The 14,853-nt window shown below is 34.7% G+C and overlaps 2 protein-coding genes across 2 annotated transcripts; one reads left to right on the forward strand and one right to left on the reverse strand.

The window, feature by feature from the left end:
* The first annotated feature begins 5,897 nt into the window (after nucleotides 1-5,897).
* Nucleotides 5,898-12,197, forward strand: LOC145630585 (putative LRR receptor-like serine/threonine-protein kinase At4g29180). Its single transcript, XM_081682825.1, has 9 exons — nucleotides 5,898-6,033; nucleotides 6,126-6,675; nucleotides 7,562-8,010; nucleotides 8,489-8,624; nucleotides 8,708-8,779; nucleotides 8,858-8,929; nucleotides 9,250-9,321; nucleotides 11,517-11,588; nucleotides 11,671-12,197. Exons 1-9 carry the CDS (start codon nucleotides 5,970-5,972, stop codon nucleotides 11,717-11,719), a joined length of 1,536 nt encoding a protein of 511 aa, XP_081538951.1. The 5' UTR covers nucleotides 5,898-5,969; the 3' UTR covers nucleotides 11,720-12,197.
* A 1,300-nt stretch (nucleotides 12,198-13,497) lies between these two features.
* LOC145632729 (uncharacterized) lies at nucleotides 13,498-14,630 on the reverse strand. The gene has a single exon (XM_081685071.1). The coding sequence runs from the start codon at nucleotides 14,628-14,630 to the stop codon at nucleotides 13,812-13,814; it is 819 nt and encodes a 272-aa protein (XP_081541197.1). The 3' UTR covers nucleotides 13,498-13,811.
* Between the last annotated feature and the right edge of the window lie 223 nt (nucleotides 14,631-14,853).

Consider the following 14,853-nt stretch of genomic DNA (forward strand, 5'->3'; position numbering starts at 1 on the left):
AAAATCACGCCTAATAAGATAATTTGGACGACCGGTTTAGGTTCCTTTTTAATCTTGTTATTTAATCAAGTGATCACAAATATTTTAGAATTATGTGTTGCATTAATATTCAACCAATTTAGCTTAATAATAGTTTGGAGCAAATTGAATATTTTATTTGTATGCCTTTGAGATCGCATGAATCACTTTTCACAATAAGAATCGAGTATAGGCCAATACGGGCGAATGTGACTCAATGACTCACTTCGTACCATCATCCCCGATCCTCCTTTTGTGGTTTCGAACCATATGGAGTTAGTAATCTCATGGATTATGAATGGGGTGTAACCTTCACGGGTCAATCGTTGTTGCCTTCGTTGTCCCTTAATCGTGGTTATCTTTTATGATCCGTGAACGGTTTAGAAGTTCCTTAAAAACTTGTTGGCGGCTCCCTACTTTCCTTGTCCCTAATCGTATTATGTCAATTCTCACTTCCTATGAGTGTCAAGCATATTCACACATGCTAACGTAGGCGCACTTCGAGCGACGCCTACAATTTGGCGACTCTACTAGGGAGGTTCTTGGTTATCGATCGTAAACAATTAGGTCACAACAGGTTATGGGTCGTAAATAGTTCGGTCTCAACGAGTACGGGTTGGAAACAGTTCGGTCATAACGGGTTACTGGTTATAAATGGTTCGGTCTGGTCGGTTGGACCAGTTCAGGTTTATCGAATTTGGTTTAAACGGTTTCCGGCTTAAAGTGGGTCGGCTTACTATCGGGTTTAGACATTATCGGTTTGGGTTGTATTCAGTTTGGGGTTGTGAAGGTTTATCTTGATAACTAATTGGATTAGTAACGGTTCACACGAATTCAGTTCTATTCAGTTTTGGGTTATTGGGTTCGGTTGGTTTTTTATTTTCAAAAATTGGGCTTTTAACGGTTTAGTTTCCTTTCAGATCAGTTTAAAACAGTCGGATTTAACGATTTGGGTCACAAACTCACAACTCTAGTACTTATGCTGGCAATAAAAGCAATAAGTCTATTGTAGACCCTGGTCCATCTAAATTAGATGGACCACCGAGCCCATATACACTACAAACCTCATATCTTGCAGCCCAAACACTCTCAAAATTTATTCAGTTTCTTTCTTTATGTTATTTCACTGCAACAACATATTTCTCTGCTCTACAACAGCTTTCATTTATTACTTTCATTTCATTTTTCAATTGCTCAACTAGTTATCTCTCTCTTCTATAAATATCCATGGAAGATAAACAAGAAAATGGTCCAGAAAGGTAATTAAATATCTGAACAACTTAAAACTTCTTTAGATTTCTTTAAATTCGTTTATTGATTTCCTTCGAAATTGTTGTAATTTGTTAAAATTATTTAAATTTTTGTAATTTGTGAATAATTTCATAACATTTTTCACATTTTTTTTGTAACTTGACAAATTATTCTACAAGTAGTGATGAAGATGAATTGTTGAAGCTAATCCAATCGATTTCAAGGCATGCAGTGGTACAGTGAAATTGTTCGGATATTTTTACCAAATGTTCAAAATTTGCGTTGTTTAGATTTTTTTTAATAAAAAGTTCAAATTTTGAAATTGTTCAGATTTTTTTACTAAATGTTCAAAATTAAAGGTGGGTACATTGCGATTGTTCAAATATTTTTACTAAATATTCAAATTTTACGATGTTCGAATTTTTTTACTAAATGTTCAAAATATGCAATTGTTCAATTTTTTTTTACAAAATGTTCAAAACTATAGGCGTGATACATTGCGATTGTTCAAATTTTTTACTAAATGTTCAAAAAAATTGATGTTCAGTTCAAATTTTTTTACTAAATGTTCAAAATTTGCAATCGTTTAGATTTTTTTTACTAAATGTACAAAAATATGGGCATGGTACAATGCGATTGTTCAAATATTTTTACTAAATGTTCAAAATTTTCGATGTTTTAATCGGATTTTTTTACTAAATGTTCAAAATTTGATCGTTCATAATTTTTTAGTAAATGTTCAAAAGTATAGGCGTGGTACATATAACTAATTTTGAAACAATCAATTAATAAATTTCATACAAATTAATAAGATCGATAAAATTAATCGATCAAATTAATGAAAACAATAAAAAAATATCAATTAATCAATCATTATTGATTGAAATCTATCATAATGGATTGAGATCGATTAGATTAGCTTCAAGAAATTCAATTAATATTAAAACAAGTATTAAATCCACACATTCATCTCAAAAACAAAAAATAAATCAATATTGGTCACAATGAATTCAGAATAACTAACTTGGATTGATCACTTCCAAAATTTTGACGGTTTCCGTCATGTTTAATGCAGCCAATCAATGGAAAATATAATGGGAAAAAAAAAAACCAAAGAACAGAGGAGAGAGGAAATAAGAATTTGAAAAACAAAAGAATTATAATCGAGAAAGAAAAAAAGACAATCAGATTAAGAAGGGAAAGAGAGCTCATGTGAAGAAGAAAAAAAAAAAAAAAAAAGGGGAAAATGAAGCTGTGTTTAATTCAGAGAAGCATGTGTTTAGCAATGGTTCATCTAAAATAGGTGGACTAGGGTCTATAGAAGAATTTGTACAATAAAAGTTGGATACCAACAAAATATCACGACTCCTCAACATAGTTGGCGGCCCACGTTACGCATCACTAATGTTTAGTACTATCGTTGTACAGATGAACCGACTCCATGTTTTTCACAAGTTTTCACACCTTACCAACATACGACAACACCAACAATCTCACTTTTTCTTTATTTTTCTTTCAAGTTTTGACCCCCTTCTTCATTTCCTCATTTTTTAATTGCCGCCTCTTACAAGCCTTTTTTTACTCCCTCATTATAGGATGTCATATTATGATTGTTGATCATATTATCAACATTTTGATTAAAAATAGGACGGTTTGATCATAATATTTAAATACCCAACTACTCACTCAGATCTTACAAGTTGCTAATTATGTCCCAAATTACATTAAAAGTTTACAATATTTTAAATTAACACCTTTAACAATGTACAATTTAACTAGTAATATATAATTATATTACTGTAGGGAATAATTTCAAGCGTTAATCCCGTAGCTTGAGCCCCACTGTGATCATACACTAAAGTACGGTGGCGTCCAAAAGGGAAGAAGATAGAGTATAAGAGTCGCCAACAAGTTTTAGGAACTTGTAAACCGTTCACAAGGTGAAGGTTACACCCCTCAACGATCCAAAAAATCGTCAACTCCATAAGGTCTTGAACCAAATAAGGGTTCGGGGATGAAGGTACAAATCCAACCTAAAAGAGATTGAACCTGCCCTAATAATAGGCCTCTACTTTATTCTGATCGTATTCATGTGCGCTTTCTGACTAACATGCAATCAATAGGATTATCCTAAAGCTGCTTATCTATGTTGGTTGAATTTAATGCACAAATAAAACTATTATTGGTGATCACTTGAATTATAATCAAATTAACCCTAATAAGATTATTAATTATTTTATTAAGCGTGATTACAAGTACAAATTCCCTTTAAACATGCATAAAAGGTGTGATCAAGCAATAACAATAAATATTGTATCAAGCAACATAATAATCATAAATCATAACAATAATTATAACAATTATAATCATAAAGAATAATCATAATAATAATCATCATAATAGCAATCATAATTAATAATAAATAATAATCATGTTAAAGCATAGCAAGATCCTAGGCATGATACTAACAAGATTAATAACAAACCCTAGCATGTCACTAAGCAATAAAAAATCAAGTCTTTAACTCTAACATGATACTAATAATCATAAATATTAGGAAGAACACAGGAAGCATCGCAGAAATCATAATAAACATATTTGATATTATAACATTTTCCCTAAACATGATACTAGGAATCAAAATAACAATCTAAACATGATTTCTACATCATAACATCAATAAAAACCATTAAAGCACTTACTTTAATGCCTCGTACCTCTTTCTAATAATAAAATACACACGTTAGTAACTTCAAGGAAAATAATAAACAAAACAATTAAATTAAATAATTGAAATAAATATTTGGGACCAAATCCTCAGAAATATCAAATCTTTCACGTCTAGGACGAAGGCAACTTCGAATATGGCTAGGTGTCTCTGGATCTTGTGAATGCGGAATTTTGTATGTAAAAAGCTAGTTTAGAAGAAGAAAGAGAGTAATCAAGAAAATTGATGAGAGTTGGTGAATGATTAGAAGAGAATGAGAATGAAAACTGGTTGTAGGTCCATGAAAACGGAGTTTTTACGACGTTATTTATAGAGAAAATCAGCCAAAAAGATAAAATTATCAAAACAGAGTCTGGCGCATGTGAAACAAGGTTGGCGCCAACGCTGGCCATTGGCGCCAGACGCTAACCCTGGCGCCAAGGCTAGCGTCAGGCGCTACAGCTAGCGTTTGGCGCTGACCTGAAAATTTACGCGTTTTCCTAAAATCAGATAAAAATTACCGTACAGGAGGATAAAATCGTATTTCCTTCAAAAATGCTCTTTGATTTTAATTAAAACTCTGAAAAGTCAACAAAATTCAATTTATCAATGCTAATTGAATTAGGAATGAAAAGAACCTTCTAGAAAAATCTAGAAGACTAAAATCATTCCTAATTGCATTAGGAATGATAAATCTATATTAGGCCCTCCCCTAGATCATTGGGCCGCATATAAGGCTCAAACCGGGCCCAGCTTAGTAATTGGCCATAACTTCCTCAATACTCATCGGAATTGGGCATATAATATATCGTTGGAAAACTCTTGTCAAGCCCCATCCAACTACACTACTATTGGACCCATATCATGGACCAACCAAACTGGATTGACTGTTTTCTTAAAATAAGTTTTCAAAAACAGAGAGAAGAGAAAAGAAATTAAAACTATCCGCATCACTAAACTTTCCACACTTTCACTTCATTCGATTATGATTCGACGCGAAAGACACTCATCACTGGGTTTGGTTTTGGGGAGACACAAATGGGTGTCTACAATTACCTACATTATTATAAGTTAATAAAGATTAAAATTTGAAAAATATACCTTAAAATAAATTCAACATTTACGGTAACATTTACCATTTATATTAGCAAATAAATATAATTAAAATTAAATGTATAAATATTGCAAAAAAATCAAAACATGACAAATAATGTGAGACTTTAAGGGAGTATTACATTAAAGGGTGTTTGGTTACTTCTTATGAATTTTTTGTAGGGGTGAAAACGGAATCAAGTTACTATTTCCGATAGAATCCTTTTGGTTAATAAGTAACAAAAATCGTTTCTATATATTACTCCATTTTATTTCCGGTGTAAAAAGTGAAACAAATTTACAGTTTTTACCTTTAACCCAAAAAACACTTTGTAACCCAAAAAACCACTACTTTACGTCTTTGCGCTCTTCGCTCTTCTCTCTCCTCTCATTCGATGATTCTCCAATAGCTCGAACTTTGTAAGAATTTTTTATATACATCCGGGTGCACAGTACACTTAGGAGTCATTTGCTCATCTAATCAACAAATGAGCAAATAATATTTTAATTCATTTGTTGATTGAATTAGCAAATAATTCTAGGTGTATGGTACATCCGGGTGTAAATAATAGACTCTTGAACTTCGTTGATCAATTTCCCTAATTGACCTGTTCCATTTCCCTAATTAATAACTGCCGTCTAATCCAAACGCTGACCTGGTTAGTTCTTTCATTCACTTATCTTTTCCCGCGTTAACTCAGTCAATTCAATTCACTTTCTCTCTCCTCAATCATCAATTCCTTTCTCTCTCAACCAACTTTCACTTTCTCTTATTCCTTTCTTCCTTCAACCTCTCCAATGACTCTTTCTCTCTCCTCCCATTTTTTATTCCCGATCACCAAAACCAAAACCCCTTCTCATTCTCATGTCTTGACCTCCATTTTCTCTCTTACTCGCCGCCATGTCTTTCTCTCTCCTCCTTCTCCTCCTCTTCCTCCCTTCCTCCCTCTCCCTCGCTCCTTACAGTACGCATCGCATCGTACTCTCTTTGAATTATTTTCATTACAATTGTTATGATAATTTATGCTGTTGTTCTGATAGTATGTTAATTTTGTAGGTTTTTATATAAATTGCGGTGGTTCGTCGGTGATTAACTTTGAAGGGCATTTATGGGTTCCGGATTCGGATTTCATCTCTGTTGGGGAGAACAAAACGGTGTCGTATTCTGGGGTTTTGCCACTCCTATCAAGTGTTCGATCATTTGCGCAAGAGAGAAATACCCACAAGAAATTTTGTTACCAAATTGGTCCTGTGATTCGTAATGCGAATTACTTGGTTAGGACTACTTATTTCTATGGTGGGGTTAATGGGAAGAAAAACCCTCCTGTTTTTGATCAAATTGTTGATAATAATTTGTGGGGTTTGGTTAATACAACCAAAGAATATGATCATAATATGACATCTTATTATGAAGGGGTTTTTCGAACCGTTGGAAAGACAATGAGTGTTTGTATTGGGGTTAATGAGCTTACTGATTCTGATCCTTTTATATCTGCTATTGAGCTGGTTTTGTTGGAGAGTTCGGTTTACAATTCGACTGATTTTGGAAAGGTTGGGTTGAGCTTGGTTGCTAGGAATAACTTTGGATATACTAGATCGACTGTCAGGTTAGTGCTTACCAATTTTTCGTGTAATTCGAATTGTTTTGTCTAAGTTTTTGTTTGAGCTAGTTTGTTAATCTTTCTAGGTGTTTGGTTGTTGGATTTTTGCTTTATTTGTGTAATGGTTGCTTGATACTTTTTTGGGATCAATTGACAAAAAATGGTGTGGTTGAAAAGTTGGCTTTGACCTGGTATGGGATGTTTTTTTTCACCTAATTATGAGATAGTTATAAATAATTTAATAACAAATTTTGATAAAGGCTAATTGAAAGTCAACATTTAAACGGTGAAATTTCTTGGCAGCTTACATAGCATTTTTTTGTTTTATTAGTCATTTACAGACTACAATTTTAATACAAAGTATTTGAAACATTAATGGGAGAGTGTCTAATGTTGAGTGTATTAGTGATTTGAAGAAGACATTAGTTATAGGCTTACTGTATAATCTTGTAATCAGGTGGAATTCAGAACTTTTCTATGGGTGAAAGTTAAAACTATGAATGTTGGTTGGTGATGAACCTGTTAATAATTGCATGTTATCTTAACATTGAAGCTGTTGACTTATTTTTAGAAAAGTGGCTATAATGTTATATGCCTTTGTTTTTTATGATTGCCTCTCAGATGTTTTCTGTCTTGGTAAATGAGTAGTGTTATCATGGCTACTTGTTTACTTAGCCTCTTAATTGGGTTAGTTGATTCATGTTTAACTCAACATATCATTTTAGGAGTTGGAAATCACCCTAGGCTAGTGATATACCACTAAGAGAATCCTAGAAACACGAGTGTTACTTCTGTTGCACACTACCTGTAATACAGGGAGACTTGTAATCAAATGTAACTCAGCTTATACTTTTGCTTCAACTTAATTTTTTTGATAATTTTGGGATTTCAGGTCACCAGATGATCGATTTGATCGCTTCTGGGAGCCTTTTGGACCTCACCAAGCTGCTGCTCGAGCTCCAAATGTGTCTGTTTCTGGGTTTTGGAATCTTCCACCTGCTAAAATCTTCGAGACCCACTTAACAGTTTCTGCAGGACCAATGGATCTTCAGTGGCCTGCTTTACCTCTTCCAAGCTCAACATACTACATTGCTTTATATTTTGCTGATGACCGTGCCTCATCAAGGCGGGCATTTGACATTAGCATCAATAATGTGCCATATGTTCGTAACCTGAGTGTGACTCCATCTGGTGTGGCTGTGTTTGCAACCCAATGGCCCCTAGACGGTCTGACAAGGCTGAGATTTACCCCAGTTGATGGATCAGATGCTAGTCCCCTGATCAATGGCGGGGAGATTTTTAATGTTTTACCACTTGGGAATAAAACTCTCGTGCATGATGGTACGTCTCTGAAATTTACAAGTGTTGTGGTCTCATTTTGTACTTGAATTATGAAAGGGTTATCGCCCCCTCCTCCTAAGAACCGTGTCATGTAACTAGGTGATAAGCTATTTTTAAATCGTTGACCAAAGAACTTAAGCTGGAGACACCACAATTAATTCACCTAGCACGAGAATTAAAACATGTCAACCTTATGTTTTAGTAAGGAGGAGCTTATTTTACAACAACATTTGAAAAGAAATAGAAAAAGGATAATGATTGATTAGCTATGTCAGATAAATATTTATTATTTTATGTCCTAGATAATATTAGTTCGGACGACCTGGTTTAGAAAAGGTGTTGTTGTATGCATTTAAAGCTGAGTATGTTGTGACCTGGTTGGAAATTTTCTTTCTTTTAGATTGATTAAAAGTATAGAAAATTGCTTGAGGATTGTTATTTTTCAGATTTACTTATTGACTTTTGTTTCTTGCCTCAGTGATTATGTTGGAAACAATTAAACGCAGTTTCCTGAACCCTCCTGAAGATTGGAGTGGTGACCCTTGTTTCCCAATTGGGTACTCCTGGACTGGGATCACGTGCTCTAATGGTACAAGGATTCGCATAATATCTATGTGAGTTTTTGTTCAAGTTTAACATACTTTTCTTAAGTGATCTCTTATTCTCATTGGCACTTGCTCTTTTCTTTTGTGACCAGAAATCTGATGCATATGGGCCTTCAAGGATCCTTGGCACCTGAAGTTGGAAATTTGACTGCATTAAACACATTGTAGGTGCCTGATCTTAAAGATACTTTGCTAGTCATTTTTAGGTTGGTACTAATCCTAGTGTTTTATTCTGTTGACAGAATGCTTGGAAATAATAGCTTGTCTGGACCTATACCTTCCAGGCTCGGTACATTGAATCATCTAAAAATATTGTAAGCCTTTATTCTTCTTGTTTGCATGTTTGTGTGCGCACTTTTAACATGGAATCATTATTTATCTATGAGTTTGTTTCTTCAAGTGCTGGATGTTTCAAATCTATGTCTCAAAATCTGGTATTCCTGATGATGATTATGGATGTATAGAATTATGATAAAAGATGTGTTAAATTTTTGGTGATTGTGACAGCATGCTCCATCGATAGAATGTTAGTGCAACTTAACATACTTTCAATACTAATTACTAGGATTTCACTTGTGTCTGTATGCTGAGTTGGTGTTTTTATATCTCTTATATGATGTTATCATTTTTTCAGGAGCTTGGAAAATAATCGCTTCAGTGGAACAATTCCTTCATCACTTGCAAGAATAAGAAGTTTGCACGAACTGTAAGTTTTTATATCATCTGTAGCTTTAATCCCTGAAGACTAACTAATCTTATACAGTTGCATACTTTATTTTTGAAGTACTTCGTAGTTAGTTACTTGTGAGAGAGAAATACGCGGTGACATAGATGCACGTCCATGAGAACATCTACAAATTATGTGGAAAAGAGTACGTAGTATTAATGACATAGATTAAGAGGAATGCTCAACCAAAAGCCAATTGAATTGTTTCCTTTCTCTAACTTTTTGCTCAACCAAAACGCGTGAATTTAGTTTCTTTTTATTCACAAGATGTCCAGGTGGGCACAGTGTTATATTGTATAGACTTTGTTCCAGGAATTCGGAATTCCTCATCATGCCTTTTCCTTCCGTTCCTTTAAGTTTGGCCCATTTGCCTTTTTAGGTCATCCCTTATAGACTGACCCATACTATAAATGTCCATTAGGGACTACAACCTTACTCTCACAAACTTTAGGTCTCACCAATTTTCTCTCATCAATTCCACTCAACCATAAATTAACATAGTACAGTATAGTTAGGTCTTATGTTATTCACCTTGAAAAAACATGGTTAATGGTATTTAAGTTTTGCATAGGTATATAAGTTCTGACTTTAGATATGGATTATCAAGTTCCACTTACAACTAATAACTGGTTTCCTTATATCCGAGACCAATATATTCAGTAAAAAAAAATTCAGATGAAGGCCTCCTTTGCTATTGTGGAGTGGGTACCACGTGGCTTACCTAGTACATCAGTATATACTGAACCAATCTTCTCTATATGTTGATTCATCAAATCTTCAAGTTACTTCTGAGTGACAATTATGATAAGGCATTTACTAAATTTGATTTGTGCAAATGGCATCTTGGTCATTTTTCTTAACATAATGTTGGTTGATTATTCAGGATGCCTTTACAATTGATTCTCCAGGTTGGGCCATTACTAACTGCTTAAACATGCCTGTTTTTCAGTAGTATATCCCAGCCTATTTCAGTATATCTTTGGACCTAAAACCACTTGTTTTCAGATATTTGTGACACGAATAATATTTTGGCATCTCTATTATGATTTCTCTTCCTGTCTTAGTATTCCCTTCGACTTTTGCCACATGGAATTTGTTCTGCATGAGAAACTACTGGTCTGACAGATGCTTAGATCCAGTATGCCTCAACCATTATTTGAGGTTTCTGACTGCATTCCTTTCTCATCCGTGGTTGGATTGAGTCTGACTGGCTGATTGAAGGCCGGGGTCATTGCATTTTTACCCGTCGCCTGCTGATATCTAGTTCCACTCTTTCAATACTACTGATAGTAGCTGACCTCTGTTGTATAACAGTGCTAGTTGATGCTTGCATAAATGATTTCTATAAACCTCATTGCCTACCAATTAGTCCTACTTTGGTTAGGTATAAGGAAGCAAAGTACAGGTATGCTCTATATTAGACCAAATCATCAATCCACCGCTCCAAGAGGACCTACTCATAGTTACATCTAGGTCTAATTCAAATATACAATTTCTAACCCCAAAACCACAATTATAACTCTACACCTGATTAAACGTGCACATATATTGTCAATTGGCAATACTTTTGATTCAGAACATTGTACTGATATTCGAAATTTTGCCCACTCAATGGGTTTAGGTGGTCAAAACTGATATAGTTACTTGCTACGAGACCTATGACCAAGTGCAGAGAACTGTTGCTAGATTAGAGTAAGATCTTGCTATTTGCTTAGATGTGTAATTTGCTAATTGAGCATGGTGTTGAAAAAAATGCTTTAACTTCTCTGTTACCTTCTGTTTAATAGTTGACCAAGTCTGGCAAATATGTTGATGTGCTCTTAATCAATTTTATGCCTTAACTTCTTCTCTGTTACCTTCTCACTTTTATCATTTTTAACTAATTTATGCTGTATTAGACGCTCCTCTTAATCAATCTTGTCCCAATCATATTTCCACATGGGAGATTTAGATTGGTCAAAGGTCTGAGTTGGTACTAGTTTAGGGTCAACAGAAAAATTTAGGTGTTGCTAGTTTGGTATTTCAATAAGGACATAATGATCTAATAAGAGAAGCTCAAATTTTATTAAAGTATTATGGCACTTGTATTAGTGGTGATTATTTATTAATTTCTTGAGGTTCTTTCAATAATTTTCCCTTCCTTGTGATTATGACATAATGCTTCTACATTGCAGCCATGTAGAGAACAATAATCTAAATGGGACTGTTCCGAAAAGCCTTCTACAAAAACCCGGGCTGCAGTTTTCGTAAGTGTGAAATCTTCGTATCTGAATCACTTGAGGTGCATTCATCTTTCAATCTAACAATCTTATATGATCCGCTTTTCAGGTTCACTCCCGGTAACAGTTTCTCACAGTCGGCTGGACCGAATACATGATCCTTCCTAGTCCTCAATGAGTGAATGTTATTTGGCTGTCCCTACGATGTGAAAACGGTATTTGATTCATTTTTTGGCAACTTCAAATACAGCTGGAAACTTCTTGGTATTTTCTGCTCTTCGTCTCAGAACTAGTTGTCTGAATATGAGTAAAAGCTTCTGTGTTTGAAGTACTTGGTATAATTAAACAAGCTCCTCTATGCTGCCTGAAAGTCAGGCTGTCATTTTGTTGTACAAAAAAAATTTTCTGAGAGGTGCTTCTGACTTTGTTTAGCTGTATATGGTCCCCTGCCCCTCATAGGGAGGAAGGAAATACTTGATATTGTTCGTATACTAGTATTTTTTTTTTTTTTTCAATTTCGCTATTTTCGGCTGAAGAGTAATTACTGTAAATGTTAATACCCGTTTGTGTACTTGTAACTCTGTAAGTATTCATATTTTCTTCTGTTTGTTACATGGAATACAATTGAACAAATTAGATCATTTTTGTTTAAGTAGCTAGTTGCTTTGGTTTGAACTGCCAAGATACTAACCCCTCATTCCTAATTGATGTAATGTACTATCAATGTTGCTTTGTGTTGTCAGATTCAGAAGAAATGAAGCTATCGTAGCCAGTCCCTTGTCAAAAGCTTCTTCCTGAGAATCATGACATACAAAACTGTTGTTACTTGTGTCAATGGATTGCTAGACTTAGTTCCTTAGAGGTCGTTTAGTAGACATAGATTTACATATGAAGTTGAAGTTCTTAAGAGGTGGACAATCCTAATGTTTAGTTGACAGAAAACATACAACTTCCTTAGAAGTTTGACTCTTTCAGCGGAATAAGTCGTTTACCTAGTTCCTCTATATGTAAGTTGAACTTGTTACAAGAGATCTACTTCCTACGTTCAACCAAATAATGTTGGGCACTCTTTGGAAATTAAACTCATCGGGACCATTTTCGTGTCCGGCCAAACAGCTATTTAAAAGCTAAAGTACATTATTTGTTTGCCCTAGATGGATCGACAAAAGCATTTAGGAGATTATTGGATTATGGGAGTAGATAAAACAAGGGTATGTACTCAGTTACTTTTGGTACAATCTACTTGTGCCTTGTCTGCATAAGGAAAACTACACTTTACAGTTCACACAACACCTTTCCCATAAATCAAACATCTATATTTGCTTATTTAAGGACAATTCACTAAAGACCTTGCAATCAACAATGTTTCTATCTTATGCTCCATTTATTCCAAGGTCAATCATTGACATTCTCAGTATAGTTCTATCTATTTTATTTTGTAATACAGGAAAAATCTGAGAACTGAGATTTTGGCCAAATTTACATTCATTATATAGTCTGTGAACTGTTCTGAAAGAGTGACTGCTCTCAGAAAGAAAAGTGTATATGAACTTCTGCAGTGACTAATCTTCTACCATAGACTCTTGTTCTGTTTCTAACTAGGATTTATCAAAATCCGGAAAACTGAGTTTTTCGACCTGCATTCTCTATTACACCTTTCTACCAAGATCGGTAACTCTAAGGGTCAACTAAACATTTCTAAAGCGAATAACAAAGATTAAGATTCAGTCTCCTGTAACCTTTTGACTTCCCCTCCAAATATTGTGAGGAGACTGAACAGAAATTCAAAAAAATTCTGAGATTTCCAATATTCTTTTAGACCCTAGACTTCTGGTCAAGCTCATCAAATGCAGTTGCAGTAAATGAATGACATTAGTAATTAATACACATTAATTGTGAATAGCATCCAACACATAGACAATGTCAGGCATGTACATGGTAGTGATTCACTCACTTCTGATATCAGATCCACTAAAACCAAATTTTCTGAATAACATCAATAAAAAAGTGGAAAAAAAATAATATACCTCCAAAAAAGGGAGAAAAAGGGGGTGGAAATAGAGATAAAGGGGGGTCGGGAAAAAATTGAAAAAAAAAAAAAAAAAAGTAATAAGACAAGTTCATGAACATAATCAATCAAGAATCCTACAGATTCACAAGCTGATTGAGAACTAAACCCCAAAAACCCAAAAAATTAAAAATAAATAAAAATTAAAATTTAAAAAAAATAAAAAAAAAAAAATCCAATTTTTACCTATCAATCTTGTTTTTCTTGAGAGGAAACAAAGGAGGCAATGAGCTGCTCTTACCACTCTGAGTGCAAATAGGTACATTAACCATTGGCCTAATCCTCATACTTGCTGATCTAGTTCTCTCTAATCCCTTTTTAATCCTCTTAATATGCTTCTCTCTAGTACTTAACCCACTTTCCTTTTCCTTCTCTTTCTCCTCCATTGCAGCAGCATCTCCTAATGAACTCGAAGACGACGACGACGAAGAGGAAGACGACGAAGGGGACAAAGTAGAGGACCTTGTTTTCTTCAACCTAAGCAACTCTTTCCACAATACAGTACATTTTGGCGGCCTTGGTGATGGGTCATCGTCTACAAACCATATCCTCGGCTCCTGCTGGTCTCTCCCCAGCATTATCGCACTCGCATTCGCCTGTTGATCTCTGGAAGAAGTTGTTGTAGTAATGTTATTGTTTTTTAGCTTCATTTTCCCGGAGGACTCTCTGGTGGTAGTGTTGCTTGGGTTATCGTCCTCGTCGGGCGAGGACGATTTGAGGTTGATTCTAGTGAGCTTCTCAGCTGCATGGTTGATTTGCCAGTAAGGCAGGAGTTTCCCTTCAAAGAAAAGTTCATCTGCTGTCAACATTGTTGAATGACCTGCATCTAAACTGTTTTTACCTGATAAAAACTCAAACTCTGCTGCTGCATTCTTAACTATTTCCCTTTCGATTTCAATTTGGTCATCTTTATCTAATGACGAGCCTGGGCTTATGGAGATGAAACTGTCATCATCCATAAACTCTGCTGAAAATGAGATCCTCGGACTCGTCGTCGTCATCGTCGTTGTTGTTTCTCCCATTGATCTACTTCTTTCAGGTGACACCATTTTTTTTTCTTTATTTTTTGGGATTTTTGTGCTATAATGAGATAATGAAAGGATCTTGTTTTTTAGGAAGAGAGAGTAAGAAATGAGGGGAGAGAAAGAGAGAGAGGGGGGAGAAAAGGGTTGATTACTGGTGGGTGAATGTAGTTTTTCCAAGTTTATAAAGGAGAGACTGAAA

Source organism: Chenopodium album, chromosome 5 (genome assembly GCF_948465745.1).
Source record: "Chenopodium album chromosome 5, dcCheAlbu1.1, whole genome shotgun sequence".
Lineage (NCBI taxonomy): Eukaryota > Viridiplantae > Streptophyta > Magnoliopsida > Caryophyllales > Amaranthaceae > Chenopodium > Chenopodium album.

Excerpts from the sequence above, each read along its gene's own strand:
- LOC145630585 (XM_081682825.1), top strand. The coding sequence starts at position 5,970 with ATGTCTTTCTCTCTCCTCCTTCTCCTCCTCTTCCTCCCTTCCTCCCTC. Across the intron at positions 6,034-6,125 it reads CCTCTCCCTCGCTCCTTACA|GTTTTTATATAAATTGCGGT; the intron begins GTACGCATCGCA and ends TTAATTTTGTAG. Across the intron at positions 8,780-8,857 it reads TTGACTGCATTAAACACATT|AATGCTTGGAAATAATAGCT; the intron begins GTAGGTGCCTGA and ends TTCTGTTGACAG.
- LOC145632729 (XM_081685071.1), bottom strand. The coding sequence starts at position 14,630 with ATGACGACGACGAGTCCGAGGATCTCATTTTCAGCAGAGTTTATGGAT.